Below are 17,323 nucleotides of genomic sequence, written 5' to 3' on the forward strand. Positions count from 1 at the left end.
AAGAAAAAAGAAAAGAAAACACCCCACGTGGGAAAACACTCGAGTGACTCGAGTGAGTACATTCTCACTCTTTTGGGAGAACTTTTGCAAATTCATAGAGACCCAGAGGCCCAGCGCCTGCGTTTATTCCCTTCCAGGTCTCACGGAGACCATCAAGCTCCTGGCCCAGCTCGGTCCCGACCAAGGGCAGAGCGGGCTCCGGGGTGATGATTTCCAATGCCGCACCCGTGTGACAGCTGCCCACCGCCTTGCTGTGCGACACCGGGAGAGCGGGACCGGGATCGGGATCGGGACCGGGACAGACCCTGCAGCGCTGCCCGCGCCGCCGAGGAGGCACCTGGGGTTCCCGCAGCAAAACCGGCCCCGCGGCGGGGTGGGGCGGCTCTCACCCACCCCGGCGCTCCCGCCGCTTCACTTCCCACCTTCACGGGGGAGGGAGGACACTGCGGCCTCACGGCAGACGAGCCTACGCTCCCCGGCCGAGGCCGCCGCCGGCGGGGCTGCGCCTTTAAGGGGCTGGGAGAGAAGGCGGCGGTGGGCGGGGTCCTGCGCGCCAGGGCCGCTCCCTCCCGCCGTCCCTCCTTCCCTCCCCCGCCGGCCGGGCGGTGGGCAGTGCCCGCGGGCCGCCGCCGCGGGTGTGGGACGGGGAGCCGCGGCAGCCTGCCTGCAGCCATGACTCTGCCCCTGCGCCGCCGGCTGCCGGTGCTCCCGCTTCTCCTGCTGGCAGCCGGCGGGATGCGGGCGGCGGAGCGGAGCAGCAGCAGCGCCATGGAGGAGCTCGCCACCGAGAAGGAGGCGGAGGAGAGCCACCGGCAGGACAGCGTGAGCCTCCTCACCTTCATCCTGCTCCTCACCCTCACCATCCTCACCATCTGGCTCTTCAAGCACCGCCGCGTCCGCTTCCTCCACGAGACCGGCCTGGCCATGATCTACGGTGAGTCCCGCCGGGGCCCCGGCACCGCGTCTCGGCCAGCGCTGCCCGCCCGCTCCTCAGCCCGGCTCCCCCCGCTCCTCCCCGGGCAGGCGGCCCTCTGAGGGCCGGTGTCACCCCCGGCAGGTGCCGGGAGGGGCGGGGGGCGGCCCGGAGGCGGCGGCGGGCCCCGGTGCTCGGCTGCGCCCCGCCGTGTCGCCGCGCCCCCGCTGCCTGAGGTGAGGCGAGGTGCGGGCGTGCGGCGGCGGCGCTGCGGCCTCGCGCCCCCCTCACGGCTGGCGGGCGGCAGCGCAGGGTAGGCCGCACCCCGGGGGGAGAGGGAGCCCTGCCGCGGCAAAGCCCGTCGGTGTCGGTGCTCCTGGATCCCCTCCCCTCGCCGGCGCCTTTCCTGGGGCGGGGGGCAGAAGGAGAGGGGGGGGATGCGGCCCGCTGCCTCCCGTGCGGCAGCAGAGCCGTGTCCTGCGCCAAGGTGCGCCCTGCCACCGTCCCCTGGCCTTGGAGTGGCTGTGCTGGCAGGGCGCAGCGTTTTAGTAACCCTCCCCGCTGTAGAAAGCGAGCTTGCCGGGGGTGCTTCTAGCAATTAGCAGTACCGGGCCATGCAGGTCATCGCAGTAATGATTTTAGAAAGCGCAATCCAAATGCCCCCGCCGCGCTGTGGCACACAGCGTGCGAAAAGGAGCGCGTTTAAACTTTGATGCTCTGGGGTTTGCTCGCTGACTGTTGGTGTGCTGCTGTCAGGGGTGGCCTGAGTTTGCTGGTTACTGACAGACTGCAGTGAGAGCAGACACCCTAGACAGCACCTACAGCTCATCTTGAGCCCACTTGGTGAAATAAGCGCTGTACTGAGTTGAGTTTGTTGTCTCCAGCCCCCCTCTCCCCCAGTGAATGGGAGCAAAGGGAAAATAAATCCCTTGGCAGAAGATGTGTTCTCCCCTGCGTTTGTGGGGCGGATGATTCAGAGGAGCTGGGCTCTGTGCTGGTACAGTTAATGGCTGGCGCAGAGGTCTGCAGGTGAGCCTGAACCCGTGGCACGGAGTACTCTGCTGTGAACTTGCACAATTGTATTTCGTGTGCAGTTTGCTATGCGGAGCATAAACAATTGTGATGAGGAGCAGCCATCCATTTAAAAAATGATTTGTCTGCCGGTGATTGGCTACTGCCGTAGCTCCAGGGGCACTTCTTCTCCTTCGTGAGCTGAATCAGTTCCTGCTGAACGGTGTGAAGCACCTACCCAATGTTGGTTGGGATAAGTATATTGAGGGTAACCACAGATGAGAAATTCGGCACTCAAGGGGAGGGGGAAAGTGAACCGTTTCCTCCCTGATGAGTACTACTGCTCGAGAGCTACATGATCGCTTGCAAAGCAGTGGAATTTTCCTCTGCTGATGCTTCTCTTAAACCATCCCAATTTGCTCTTAGTCACTGATCTCTCTGCTGCATTGCTGTGTATTTCACATATGCTTGTTGCTGAAAACTGACAAATTAAGGATTGGGCATATAAGTAAGTTATGCACTAGCATGATAATGCTTAGCAGCTGAATAGTGCTCAGGAGATGGTAGAATAACTGTATATGTGCTGATTAGAAGAGACAGGGTAAGGCTGTGTTGAAGACATTTAGATATTACCCTGGTGTTGTCACCTTCAGAAAGCTCATTTATGTTTTAAGACCATTTCAGTGATTTAGGTGGTTTACTTTATGGTGGAAATCTTGTGTATGTGGGAGTGCTAATGTATGCACTACAAGTACCAGGGCATCAAGGGCATTTTGGTATGCATTTTGATCAGCTGTGTGGGAAACAAGAAATTATTCAACTGGAGAACTTCTGCCTCTCGTTAAACTCCAACTAGTCTACTCCAACATCCAGTTCCTGATCCATGAAATGGATGCTAGAATCCCAATTTGATGTACAAGTGCTGATATCCTGTATTAGGAAAGGCACTACACTATAGCCCTTTCTGCACCAAAGGCAGCACTGCTGAAAGAATGATTGGCTCAAACCATTGCATGTTCTTGGTGTGCCCTTGTTTAAATAATTTTGTTTCATAGATCATTCCTCAGCACACTCACCTTCTAAATGCACCCCTTTAGTATACCAAAATACAAATTCCCTCCCAAGCAAACTGACTCCTGCCACGTTGTGGCAAACATCAGAGGAAACACGTTTAGTGAGTTCAGTTCCTTTCTAACACTGTTAGCCTTCATGCCAGTAAAGCTCTGCTGAGGCCTGGCTTCACTTAAGTATTTTGCAGACTTCCTTTAGAGCAAAGAAAAAACCCATAGCAAGTGTCATAGTAACTGTCTATTTTACTTCTGATAACCAGACTTTATTCTTCAAATAGGAGTTTCTCCTCTTCCTTCTTTGTCACTTAAAGAATAGTGGTTAAACTGAGAGATGAGTTTCTATTTTGCTGATAACTTGGTATCTGAGAAATGCATGTTTTTCAAACTAAGTGTGTATTTAAAATGCATATATTTGATAAGCCTGACTTAAACACAAAATTACATGGCAATATTTCAACCAAAGATTTTGTAGTCCTAAAACCACAAGTATGTAGAATGAAACAGTTCTGGGGGTCTAGGTGCTCCCGTAAGGATGTATTTCATAGTATGTTATTGATGTAGGCTCCAAAGTCTGCACGCTAGGTAACTTTCACATGGTTTTATGGTCAAGTCTATAGCACTTGTAACATCAATTTTTTTAACAGAAAAAACAAAGTGTTTCTATCGCAGCAGTTTTCAATGCTACCTGAGTAAGTGGCTTTCATTTACAGAAGTAAGCTAGCACTTCAGTGCTGATTAATTTTTATTGTGGAGGCAATGACCTAGAAAAAACTGGCTTGTTGCACCTAAAAACCCTCCAAAACTGTTGGTTTCACAGTGATAAATCTTTGGATGATTGTATTAGATCAAATACACATTTGACCTGAGCTAGTTAGAACTGCAGGTCTTGATGGTTGCTTGCTTCTTTTGCTCTTTAAGAAGAGGTGATGGAGCTGGATTCCTTTTTTCTTATCTAGCCATGTTAATTTACAGTAGTGTGCAATGAGACCTCTTTCCTTGAGCACAGCAGGAATCAGATGTCACGACGTTGGCTTGAAACAGTGAGTGGAGAAGCTGTCTCCAGCCAGAGCTTTAACCAACTCTTCTCACTTATCTTTTCTGAGAATCCAGACACGAGTACATCCTGTTCTACTTTCATGATGTTTCTGCTGTTGATTTGATCACACTTCTGTTAAAGACAGCATGTGTTTTACCCCTCTAAAAAGACCTGTGGCCCAAGTACTGCTGGTGCTGCCAAAGTTTGCATTTCTTCCAGACTTTGAGTAGCATGTTTTCTGCTGCTGACTGAGTGAGAGGCATCTGTCATGCCTGACAGTTTCAGTGTGGTGGTCTAATTATCCAGTCTTCAACAGAACAAAGGCTACTGCCATGTTCAGATTTGCTGTGTTTTATATAACTTCATTGTGCTAGCTGCTTCAGTTGAAGATTAAAAAGTCATTAAAATCATTCTGTAGTCTTTCCATGTTTCTTATTTCCTGTGTTGTCCCTGTCCCTTCAACAGACAATCGCTGCTTCTCTGTCTGTATTATTCTGATGTGTTAAATATCTTTCTCTGGAAACATCTGTTAAGATGTGAAATAACATGAAGTTTACATGAGTGTTTAATGACTTACAGTGCTGCTTTTTTTCTGATGTGCAACTGAAAATCTTATTTTTGATGAAGCAATGTGAAAGTTAGACCTCAGCTGTACGTGCTAGATCTGACAATTGTGTACATGAAAGAGGAAGGGACCTAATTTTTTTTGAATGTCATAAAATACTTTACACCTAAGGCTACAGGTTCAGGCACAATGCTGATTTGAATTGATTATGCACCGTGCTGTCACACTGTCATTATCCACAGGGCATTCCACAAGATGCTTTTGGTTTACGAAGTGCCAAATACATTGAATTCTGATCTTGAAACTGTAACAAGGGTGTTGCTCTGTGGAAGTTAAATACTTGCATGGGACAAATGTTCTGCAGCTGCTCCAGCAACAGTATTACTAATGCAAGTCATTATGGAGCAATTAAAAAAACCAAACAGAGCAATTAAGGAATTGAGACTTTGCTGACACATGTATTCCAACTTGTGATAGTGATCATGATGCTGGCTTTTCTTTGTGCTGGTCTGAGTCCCAAGGGTAAAGTGTTCTGAGCTGCGTTTTTCCTGAAGAGGTTCAACTGTGCATGGCAACTTGTCTTTGGCAGGTTTCTTCACTCTGTGCTGAGGAGCATCGCCATGTGGTAGGGAGCCACAGGATGTGGACCGTGCATCTTGAGAGCTCAGGGGAGAGCTTAAGGATGGGAAGTGATGGTGGCTCCCCAGCACTCTGCTCTTTAGGAAGCAGCTATCTGGATATGTTGATGTGTCCCAGTGGTATCACTCCCATTAGGCAATTAGTTTATCCCTTTTCATAAGTGATAATTTGGGTAACTGGCAACCCACGCATCAGCACAGGTGTCTGTCCTACCAGGCACCTTCTCAACTGTGGGGTTGTTCTGGAAGCCACATGTGCTACCGCTGCAGGTAAAAGTAAAAGCAAAACTGGACTTAGGTACAGAGAAAGAAAAACAATATATGAAGAGGCATATAAAACTTTTTGTGGATCAGAAATGAGAGATAAGAGGTACATGTTCAGGATAAAAATATCAGATTTGTTCTGAAATACTCTATCAGACTAAATTTCTGTATCTACAGAGTAGATGCAGAAAAGGCCTATTTTTAGCTCATCTGGCTGCAGTGCTCTTACAGTTCTAGTCTCTACACATATTAGAGATGACCTAACACATCTCCACGGCCATCAAAATAATGGCAGTGTTGGTATTTAATAAGCCACTTTCACATAAGCCTTCTAATACTAGATTTAGGAGCATAACTCTGAGTACCCAGTTTTGAGAACATTATCCTTTCTCTGGCAACCTGCTTGTTCTTCCTGGATATTCTTTTAAATCACTTGGTTACAGGCTTTCAAAGTGAGTCTTGCTCAGTTTGTTTGGCTGCTCAGGATCATTTTAATTGTATTGCAAATCTTGTCTGTAAGCTTGCTTTGTGGCCTGTGACTGGATGGAACTTATTTTGTCTTGTGAGAGATTTTGGAAGAAATGCTGTATCTCTGTATTAACCTACCTGGATTTCAGATTTGCTCTTCAGGTGGGGTAGTTGGATAGCTTATAAATTGCTAATGTTTCTGAAATGTCTTTGGAATACAATTCAGCTGTAGTCCTCAGGGCAGTGATTTTGTGTGGTGGGCTTTTTGTTTGTTGGTTTTTTTTGAGGGAGGGCAGTTATTTTATTAGCAATTAAGATAAATCAGTTCATTTTTATGTTTGTTAACTTCAGCTTCATGAGATGTTCTATCAAAGCAGCACCAGAATACCCTTCTGATCACTGGCATGAGCCAAAAAAGAGAGAAATGGCAACTCTGGATTTTCTCTGTGAGGAAGCCTTTGGTGACATTACTGACTGTTAAAGCTAGTACTACCCAACAACAGCACACAGCTGTAGGAACCAGCTGGAGGCTGAAGGGGAATATATATATACGGTATGCATATACTGTAATTCTCATCTGAATGAGAAAGTTATCGCAAACAGATGTGAGTTCTGTAATATTGCAGAGCCCACACGTGTGCCTGCCTTCTGCTCCTGTGTGCCTGCTCAGTGGCTGGTTGTGTTGGTAGGAGCGTGCTGAACTGAGGGTAGGTAACCTGACGGCTGGTGCACAAACTTGTTGTCAGACGGTGAGGTGGTTCTGCAGCGCATTACAGGTTACTGTTGCTCTTGTCTGGGCCCTGTAGGAGTCTGAGGTTTTCCTTATTCCACTTCAGAAGATTTTGTTTTTTTTGCAACCATTTCCAATTTTTCTTTGCTACCTTGCAATAGAAATATGACTCTAAAGAGGTCCTCCAAGGAATCTCCCTAAAACAACACAAGGACTGAGCTCCTCTGTAGATGGAGAGCATCTGCTGCTATTCCAGTAGCTTCTGCTCTTGGTACAGGTGAGAAGACTGAAAAGGGGATGGTGAAGAAGCGCATAAAAGGTGTCAAATCCTACAAGGTACCCAAAGCTGCTTCTCAGGTGCTGATGGTGTCCCCACCTCAGTGCTGCTCTGCTTAGTAATTGGGGCTCTGTATGTTTTGGGAAGAAGGTGGATGGGACAGATCAAGTCTTGGTTTTCAGCTGTCTCCTTTCCCTTTGGTAAGTTAGGCCTTTGTTTTATGGATGATCATAGAAGGGTAATAGGGAGTGTTTCCTTGGCTATGTTAACAAAAATGTATGTAGTAACTAGTGTGTAATCTTATTTCTGGGTTTCACAGTATTGCATTGACTTATGCCTTATGCAAAACAAAATGAACAATTTAAGCATTGTTCTTTCCAATATTTAATGAAAAAAAAGTTGTGTTGGACTGAAGTGATTTGAGCTGTGCCTTCCCTTATGTCTTTTACACACCTTTCTTGCTTTCTGTGCTATAGAAAGACTAGAGCATCTTAACACTGAAGTCCCCTTCACCCCAAGCAATTAGCCACACAGCAGAGTGCTTTCAGAAGTGCTTCTGGTTCATCTGTACAACCAGTTCTGTGCAGCATTCAGGTGCAGGACTGCAACCTGTGAAAGCCTTTCTAAACTACTGCATGTCCTGGGCTCGCTAACAGAGGTAGAAACTCTAAAGACTACTTCTGTGTGTGTGCTCCCAGTTCCTACTGTCAGCAAAGTTGGCACAATGGAAACAGGCATAAGCCTTGCCTCTGGCTCACTGGGGCCCAAACTCTCCCTTCTCAGGGAAGTGGCCTTGATTCCAAGCTGGGATGTTTTCCCACAGTGCGCACACATAGCTCTGGAAGCGGTGATGGGAAGGCTCGATTCCCCGTGACAGAAAAGTGACATCGTTCAGCTAGTTATGCTTTCCCCCTTGTGTCATCTGTCCCCATGAACCTCCCTTTGTGGGTGCATAGTAGCCCTTTTTCCCCATCCTTTCTTCTGAAAGTTGGAAAGTTGGCCTCCCCTCACTAACCTACTCTGTAGAGTAGTTCAAGACAACATCTTAGAGTTGGGTGAAACCTTTCCCTTGCTTCTGGTAGGGAGATGATAGTTCCACCCCCATCCCCTGCTATCTGAACAACTGTTCTCTCCATTAGGTAGAGGTGGCAGGATCCACCCCCCTTACTGATCTAGAAACCAGAAATCTGAAGCAGGAACCATAGGTCAGCTATCATTTAAAAAAGAAAAAAAGATAAGCCTCAGAGCTATGGTGTATTATAGGACATCTCCTGCAGTCCAGAAGTATGTATCTTGGCCTGTCAGGGGCCAGAAGTAAAAGTATTTTGCAGTTCCTATCTTGCCCTTTAAAAGGTGCTGCGTACTATGGATGCTCTTTCCTTGCTCACATGCTGACTGCTGTATGTCTGGCACTGAGCTGCTGAACTGTCCCTGTGTGTTCAGGAGACAGCCTCAATATTTAACTCAAGGCTGTTGTTTCTACTCTGACAGCCAGAAATACCAGCTTGTAGACTTTTTTTTTCAGAGTCCTTATTTGTGACTCAGGATTAGTGCTTTATCCCCATTTAATACTGAATATAGCCTTTCTCCCCCTGCTTTAGACTAAGTGGTGTCTATATTGAAAGGATGTGATACAAGCAATTATTTTTTTAGAAGGGTATTTATCTTGAAGGGATTTTTACTAGTGTTGTAAAAAAAATACACAGTTGTTCTCAGCAGATCAGATCTTTTCTGTGTCTACTAAAGATGGGTAATTTAGCTCAAATGCACTGCTTTTTTTTTTCTCCCTATTAAAAAGCACTTCAGTCTGCAATTAACTGAGTGTGAAGGGAGAAAAGAGAAATGGTATAAAACTGCCTTTTTTTTTTCATGCCCTGAAATCAGACAATTCACTTCACTTTAGAAGTACCTAAAGGCCCTTGAAACCTATGGTGGAAGAAGCTGAGTTTTTTTTTATCAGGGAGAGATAGTTGAAGGCTCCCCCTCAATTAGAGTAGAGATGAACTGTGCTCTTAGCCAGGGGAGGTGTGTGGTTTCTCTGCTTTCTTCCTGGCTTCAGTATTTCATGTTCAGTTTCAAAGGCTGGGTTTAAGCTCTGCATTTCTCCCGATAAAGCTGTATGTGTGAGCCATGCATGGAAAAAGATCACACCCCTACCCAGTAGGTCTGTCCTGACAAAGCTCTTGTAGGTGCAGCACTGCTGCCAGAAGGTGTTTGTGGGCTTACCTGCGCTGCTACCCTGGATGGCCCAGCAATGGGGTAGCTCTGCCGCTGTTGGAGGGTCCTGCCTGTAAAGCCGTGCTGGCGGGGCTTGCAGGTCTGCTGTAGTCTGGGCTGCTTCTCCATAGCTGCTATTTTCTCTGCTTGCAGGGTTTTCAAAATACCCCCACCCTGCTGAAATATCTTTTAAAGGCAGCTGGGAACCACTCAAATACCTAGGGCAAAGTTTAAGTGCATGTAATGAGTGTATTATTAGTTCCTCCTCTGTTACCTTGTAAGCCCCTTGGAGGGGGCAGTTTGAACAGCAGAGCTGTGGGTCTGATGGACACTTTGGTGGTGTGGCTTTGTGGAAATGTTTAAATAAAGTGGTATCCTTATTCTGAATGCCATGCCTTTTCATAGTTGTCTTCACTTCTCTCTTACACTTAAAAAAATAATTAGTACTGAGGAGATTTCTTTTTTTTTAGGGTCTGCTTTTTACTTTTTCTGCTCTTTCGTTACGAAGTTGGGGGACTATTGTTAACAAAAAAAAGGGTGGAAACAAAGGACTGTGGTATAAATGTGCTCTAAAATGCAATTAACTTGTCTGTGCATAAGATGACAGTCTTCAATGTGCTGGCTGTGTGTGGATGAACCTGTGACTCTTACCATCAGTAGCTAGCTGAAGAGAAAGCTGCTCGTGTGGCTCAGTGTCCCCTATGTGTCAGGTTCTTCCCTGTGTAGGCTCTGCAGCAGGGCACGCTGTGGCCGTGCTCGGTGCGAACACGCTGGGAGTGTAGTCATTGCTTCTGAGGCTCGGATGCTATCCCATTAATTCAAGAATTGGATTAAATATGAAAGCCACTGTTAACCTTTGCCATTGCTTTGAATATGAGATACTAATAGAAAGATGTTATAACTGATGATAGTTTAAAAATATCAAGTGTCCCACAAGGATATGACTAGCTTTTGATTTGTACTGTTTTGAGTCCATTAGAACGGATACTATCTGTTTCCACACTAATTCTGAGAAATTATTATTTTTTCCCCTACTTCTTAGCACTTGATATCAAGTCCTTCAGTAGTGAAAGGGCACCTGCATTTAAAGTGTCATATACCTCTCTGCTGTTGTTTTACTGCTGCACGATCCTTCCTATTTGCTCTTTCCTTCATGTTAGTCTTCATTGTGCTTACTGATTGTGTAACGGCCTTTCTCCTGGGAATAGTTTCCTTATCCATGAGACAGCTTGACTTCTTCCTTAAATTGCCTTCTTAGTGAGTGAATTGTCAGTGTTTAGCCCCAGAAGCCACCCTCTCCTGCAGCTACAGAACTTGCTTTACAGCCTTTGCTGAACATACAAGTCACCTGCTATGGAGCTGGACGCTTGCCCAATCCAAAACTCTGCTGAGGCTGGAGATCATGTATTTAGAGTCTCTGTATATCCAGCACCATTATTTGCAGTCTTAAGGTCTGGCTGGTTTTTTTGTAGGTTAAATACAAACTCTACTTTTATACACTGTGAAGTATTTAAAAAAAACCCTTAGGTTTGTAGGAGTAGAGGCTTCATCTGGGCATGCTTGAAGGTGATCTGGGTTGGCTTTTTCATATAACAGCAATCATCAAAGACCTAGCTAGGTTCTACCTAATTGATATTGTATTTGCTTGTCTGTGTATGAGCAATGAGGTTGATAACCTGAAGTGGTTGAGAGAGAGAGAATACAATTCATGCTTTATTTGTGTTTGCCAGTAGATACCATATTTAAATTTGTTATTCTTGGCCTGAAATACCAACTTATTCCAGCTGGCTTTTAGCTTTGTTATGTAATTTGACTCTAAGTAGCTTTTAGAAGTTGGCCTCAAGAGAAGAGTTTGAACTGGCACATGTAGGGATCTCCTTGGCTAGTCGGGAGGGATATGCCACCTGAGGTGGAAGGGGCATTCACGGGAGATGTGAAGCAGTGCGTGGAGTTGGCATCACCAGCTACGCTGCAGTTCTGCAATGGCTGAAAAATACAGGAATAAGCATGGAGGAAGAAAACTTGTGTAAAGGCTTATTCCTGTTGTGGAAGTGCCACCTGATCATTCCTCCTGGGTTATCTTTGACATTCTAGTTGAATATTATGTAGTCTTGTATATTAAGAGCAGAGGAAGGTGACTGTATGTGACCTTCCACAGACATGTCTGGCAAGGTTGGCTGTAGCATCATTTCCTGGCTCTCAGAATTGAAGTGGGCACTTCTGCTTGCTTAGCTTGTCTTGAAGCTTTATACTTTGGCAGTTGTGACTGCTGCACAGCATAAAAGGTATGGTTTTGTCATACCTATCTGCAATACTAGTGTCTTTCAGGGAGCGTATTCCCACCAGACACTTGTTTGCAGTGAATAGTTCTTGGAAGGAGGGGAGTATTTTGATGATGTAATGGTGTGTTTGCCTTAACTCTGGAATAGATTTTCATATGGGCATCTGAGTGCCAGTACAATGTTTCAGCCTAACCATTCTTGCTTTTCATCTCTTCCTGGCAGTATATCTAACTTGCAAATATTTTGTTTATGAAGTTGATTTTTATCTCTGGAAACTTTTAACACTTTTTCAACCATGTTCACATGTGTTAGAGCAATGTGTTTATCTGCTCAGCCCCAGACATATCCTTCAGCCTTCAGGAGCTTGAATGGAAAGATCGTGCTTCTGTATCAGGTTTACTTTTTCTCTGAAGTTCTGACTTACCATGTTCTGAGGGAGTTTGCTGCTCCCAAACCTCCTTCTCTGAGAGAAGCAGCCTCTTTAGAACACACGCAGATTTCTTGAGCTTCCAAAAAAATCTGGGGTGGGTGACCATCCTCCTAATGATTTTTTTTTTTACAGAGATTCATGGACATAAAATTAATCTTTTCCTCAGCACTGCATGACTGAAGAGCTAGTGAGTGATTTTTCTACTGGTGACCGGTTTATTAAGCTGCAGTAACTAAATGTAATTGCAGCATACTCAGTTTTTACATGTGCCTGCAGGAAACAGAAATGTCAACATAGATATCTAGGTGATAACTAGTACTTGATTATGTCCCCCTTCTCCATATATTATCCTCAGAGAACCATAAAAAGAGTTTATTGCTCTTGCTGGCAAATGCTTGACTGTTTATTTCAACATTTTAAGGTTTTGACCCTAACGGTTTTGGGATCTCTTCCAAAATGTAAAACGTAGGACAGTTATATTTCTTGTTCTATGTACTTCAGACACAAATACCTAATCTTCTCATTGCATCAGATGCTGCTGATGTCAGATACATAAGTGTTTTGTCAGCCCTAATTAGGGATAGAGGAAACTTTGCGTTACATGTTGTGTGTATGTATGACAGAACCCCTCTCATAAAGACTGGAAGGTGGGGGCAGGAGGTGCAAGCACAGTCTGCTTCGTGTTTATGAACGCTTTGTTCTTAGCATGTTGAAGGCCCCATCAGGGCCTTAGTCTTTTAGGTACTGCTTGAACTTACAGTTTTGTTCTTAAAAACAAAAACAGACAAACAAAACCAAAAACTGCCTCTGAAGCATTTGGTTTGCTACACTCACTGGCTAAAGTCATAGGTTCTCTTTTCTCTGTTACCAGGCCACAAGCTGTTTTTTTGTATTAGGTGCTACCTCTACCACAGCTCCAAGAGAAACTAGGGACTCCCAAACATTTGGAGGATGATGTCTATATGAATTTTGGTAGCTTCCTTTCCCTCTTCTTTCTTCATATGTGAAGTGCTGACACAGATACAGATAAATCTTGCCTTCCAATGGTTCCTGTGGGTTTGACTATTCTTTTCTGGTCTTGTCTTTTAGCTCTCCTGAAGGAAGTACTATACTTATTCTGCCTGCCCCCTTTTTTGTGGGAATCGCCTAAAACTCTTTTTGTCCCTTCTCTGCTTCTCCCCAAGGCACATCCAATAGCTTATCTTAATGCTGACAACCTGGATTCCTGTTGCTGTGTTCTCAGCTGTCCTCCTGGTTCTGTGGGTATTGTTTTAGACTTTTTTAATTAATGCTATATGAATCGGTGTTTTTGCAAAGTGAAAGATGCCACTGTCTCTAGGAATATTTAATTATAACAAGAATTAAACGAAGATTATTTAACTTGCTAACAGGCTATGTCAAAAGCAAGACCTACTTTTCAGTCCTTGGACTTCCAAAGAAGGCTTAAAGTTTGAGTCATGGGCAAAGTGCAGATTGCTCAGCTATAAGAAGAAAACTTGGACTACTGTTGACTATTTATGACCAGGGTTATGTTATAGAATTTTCTTGGAATGGCCAGTGAAGAAATTAACTCAATTTGTAACACTAGGTTATAACGAATTTATAAAGAATAGTCTTTCAGTGTATCTAATCTTTTAAGATCTTCAGAACCCTTAATTGCAGAAAAGGGCAATACTTAAGAACAAAAGTTGGCAGCTTTTGCAGTGATGACAAAGTGCCAGAGTCCAAATGATGCAATATCTGTATGGTGTCTTCTGGACAACTTGATCTTTGAACTGGTCACATTTCTGACCCACATGTGCGCACCCACATACAACATGCGCGCCTCAGTTGAATTACTTGCTTTCCAGAATAGCCTGTTCTTGTGTAATACTCTCTATCTGAACACGGAGACAGCTTTCTGATGCTTCACTTGATTGGAAACTATTTCTTTGCATTTGATTTAGTATAGAAAATATACCATTTTACATGTGGAGATGGTATTTTTTTCTAACACCACCAGAAAAACTTGTCAGCTAAAGAAACTTAGGTGCCCTCTTCCTATTGTCCTGAAACATAAACTGAGTGTATATCAATCGTATGGAGAACATAAAAGGTCTATGAATCATATATTGAAATAAATATATGATCAACGGCAATCTGATGCACCTTAAATAATCATTAGGTATACTCCTAAATTTGACAATTCTTACTATAGGTGACTTACCTGTTACATTGTATTTGCCTTACTGGTTGAGAAACTTGAAACAGCAGCTTGTTTACAAATATAGATTTATGGGAGTTCCTGAGCAGGCAGGGGTTTTACGTGGTTCGGAGGTGCTAGCCTGATGTGACCACGAGGGTGTTCTGGGGCTGGTAAAAAGGATTAGGAAGATCTCACTGATTCGTGTTAGCACCTGTTTGCCAGAGGTCCATTCTGTAATGCTGGGCTTCAAAGTTAAGGAACATAAAATTGAAAACAATATCCTATTTTTAAAATGTCTGAAAAAAGCTCACTTTTGTACTGTAACTTAAACTAACCAAGTTCCATGGGCTTGGGGTTACTACTGGGATGTCACATTTGCAGGACATGTTCTGCTAGACAAGTGGCTATATTGACCAGGAAAATTTGTCTATGACTTAAGGTTTGATGTGCTTGAGGATCAGGCAGTTTTGTTGTAAGCTTCAGTGAGGAGCAGGAGATCAGCCAGTACTGAAGAAGTCACCTACCCTGTCTGTCTGGAAGAAGTTGCAGAACAAATTGCTGGGGCAACAGGTACCCTAAGGAGAAACACTTGGCTGAACTTTATCTGCAGGGGGAGATTTAACCAAGGAGAAGGCATCAGATTCAGTTAGGCTTATTGATATGGGCTGAGAGACTGACTATGGGAAGACAGAGGTATTCTGGAGGGATATGAATTTTTTTAGGGGTGACAACAAAATGGCTGGAAAAAGTAGAAACTTTTCTGCAAGGAAGAAAAATAATCTGATCACTGGTCTAGGCTTTTCATGGCTGTATTCCTGTGCTATTTGGCAGACTTTTCTACGTAGTCTGGGGGTCACAGTCCAGTAACCTCAAGTCTTTGAGGTGATAAACAGGAAATCCTGAAAAAGAACACTTTCTCTCAGGAACTTAACTGGGGAGGGAGCTTCTGGCTGCGGCTGGGGTTAACCTGTTGAGCTATGTGGTGTACGTTCTCAGAAGTCAATGCGAGTTGCACCACCACAACTGTATTGCTCAGCCTGTCAAAATGTTTTTAGTCACTTGTTTATGCTGCTGCTTTTTTCTTCCTACTCCTACTTGCTTGGCACACCTAGCACACCTGACAGGATGGTGCGATAGCAGGGAGCAGGGGAATGGTTGGGCTACTGCTGCTCATCAGCCTAAAGCTAGGATCCAATTCTCCTCACAACACTTTATACCTGTTTATGTGGGATGAAAAAAAAAATGTGTGTATGTATTTACAGATCCATGAAATAGCATCCAAGCATTGTAAAGCCTTAATACTTTTTGCCTCTGAAAGATGGAAAATAGTACTGGATCTGGAGTATGCAACAGGAAAGGTTTGCTCAAGGCTGCTCAGGAAACTCACTGCTGAATTTGGATCATGAGTTGTGATTCTGTCCTTACTCAGTGATTTCCACTAGTGTCATCTTTTCTGTTCAGGGAAAAGCAGAACCTTCCACTCTGCAGCAGTCAATGCTGTGCATGCTCTTTGCTCCTGTGATGATCATACAGGGCCCCATCTAAACATGACCTGACTTTGCATATCTTAACTGTGCCTGTAACATGTCCATGATTTTTGCTTTATAGCAGCTGTGCAAAGCAGGCAGGCTGCCGTGTCCCTTACGGGAGAAGTGCGAGTGCTAGAGAGTGTGCAGGTGCTGGAAGCCCCTTCCCCGTTGCTGAGTCTTAACCTGGCACGGAGGCATGTGAGTGACTTCTTGTGCCTTTTTTTTCTAGCCAACAGTTATAAGGAGAGTAAGGAGAGCTGATTTTCTTTTTTTTTTCTTTTAATGGGTGTCTGAGTATTGGTAAAATAGTTAACAGGAGCATTTCCTCGGCTTTTTGTGGGGTTTTTGGTGTTTGCCGTGAGTGTCTTAGTATCGGGCACTGTGTGCATTACTCATCTCGTAAGATCCACTCAGTCCTTTATTTCTGTTTGATTTGGTGCAAGATTTTTAGTTCCTGTTGTTACAGGAGAATTGTGGCACACTTTGTTAACTTTCAGTTGAATTTGATGATAAATCTTCCACTTAGACTGCTGGAAAAGGTGATCTCTTGCTCAGAGAGTAACCAAAGGTGAACCCAGTGCTCAAAGCAAATGTTTTAGTAGTGCTCAGTCATTATGCTGTTTTCTGAATATGTAGATTTTATACATTTAATGGTATTATCTGCCAATTTTTTTTGTTACATTTGTGGTCTAAAACTTGGCTGACTGCAGCCTGAATGTTTTTCCCAATGATTTGGCAATTCAGTCTGTCAGCACTTAGCATGAGTAACTGGGTACACCTTTTGTCTATGCTTTGCTATTATAACAATCCAGAAGATGACACTTCCTCCTGCACCCATCTGGATCTCGTAACCCGAAAGTTATGGTAACAATGATAGTGCTGTACTTGTCCTCAAAGTTCTGCTGTTCCTTCTGAAATATTAGTTATTTATGTCAGAAGACAATGATAGGCTAAATAGTCTGCTTGCTTCCTTATGACAATTAGCTCCAACCCCAGAACTCATCCTGTATACCCATGGGTCTAATAGTTAGGTAAGACTTTATTGTAAGGAGCAGTTATCCAATTTGATCTTCCATTTAGTGTTGCTTAACCTGCTCATATTTCATAACAAGCCCTCTTGCTTAAATTGATACAGCTTGTTAAAAGCTTTGCAAAAAAAATACAATGAATGTGTATTTACTGGGTTGCATTATCTATTGTGAAATCTATTTTTAGAATTTGGCAGGAGACAATTTTTTATTCACATTGGGTTATAGCAAAAGCACGGTGCAGCTGGTTTGCCTGCTACTGAGGGGAGGCTTGCTGAAGCGGTAACTCTCTCAAGGTCCTAGGCATGAATAGGCATCACAGCAGTAATTTTTCTTTCTCAAGAACTACTTTAATTGCTACAGCTTCAGAGCATATCACTGTCAGGAGCCGACGTGAACGTACTTTTTGTACAGAAGCAGCAGAATGCTCCACGGTGCCTGCAACGGCATTTCAGCATATCCGTAACCTCGTTTTATTTTTGTCGCTCCTTCTTTGTGAGTTATTGATCCCTAGACACAAAGGAGTGGGGAAAGGTAATCTTTCTGTGTATCTGGGAGGGAGGGTGCTGCGAAACAACTTTATTTATACAGAAGCACTCTGCAGCTTTTGAAATACAGCATCTGAATGATGTAGTGCTTCATAAACCCTTTTTGACTCAATTTCCACCATTTTCCTTTTG

At 44.4% G+C, this 17,323-nt stretch overlaps 1 protein-coding gene across 2 annotated transcripts in view; it reads left to right on the forward strand.

Moving 5' to 3' along the window:
• The first annotated feature begins 602 nt into the window (after positions 1-602).
• Positions 603-17,323, forward strand: part of SLC9A7 (solute carrier family 9 member A7) — a 78,950-nt gene continuing 62,229 nt past the window's right edge. For both annotated transcript variants that reach the window (XM_075523249.1, XM_075523258.1), the window contains exon 1: positions 603-934. In XM_075523249.1, coding sequence (XP_075379364.1) covers positions 673-934 — 262 coding nt within the window. In that variant the 5' untranslated portion in view covers positions 603-672. The remainder of the gene's footprint in view (positions 935-17,323) is intronic.

Source organism: Mycteria americana, chromosome 1 (genome assembly GCF_035582795.1).
Source record: "Mycteria americana isolate JAX WOST 10 ecotype Jacksonville Zoo and Gardens chromosome 1, USCA_MyAme_1.0, whole genome shotgun sequence".
Classification (NCBI taxonomy): domain Eukaryota; kingdom Metazoa; phylum Chordata; class Aves; order Ciconiiformes; family Ciconiidae; genus Mycteria; species Mycteria americana.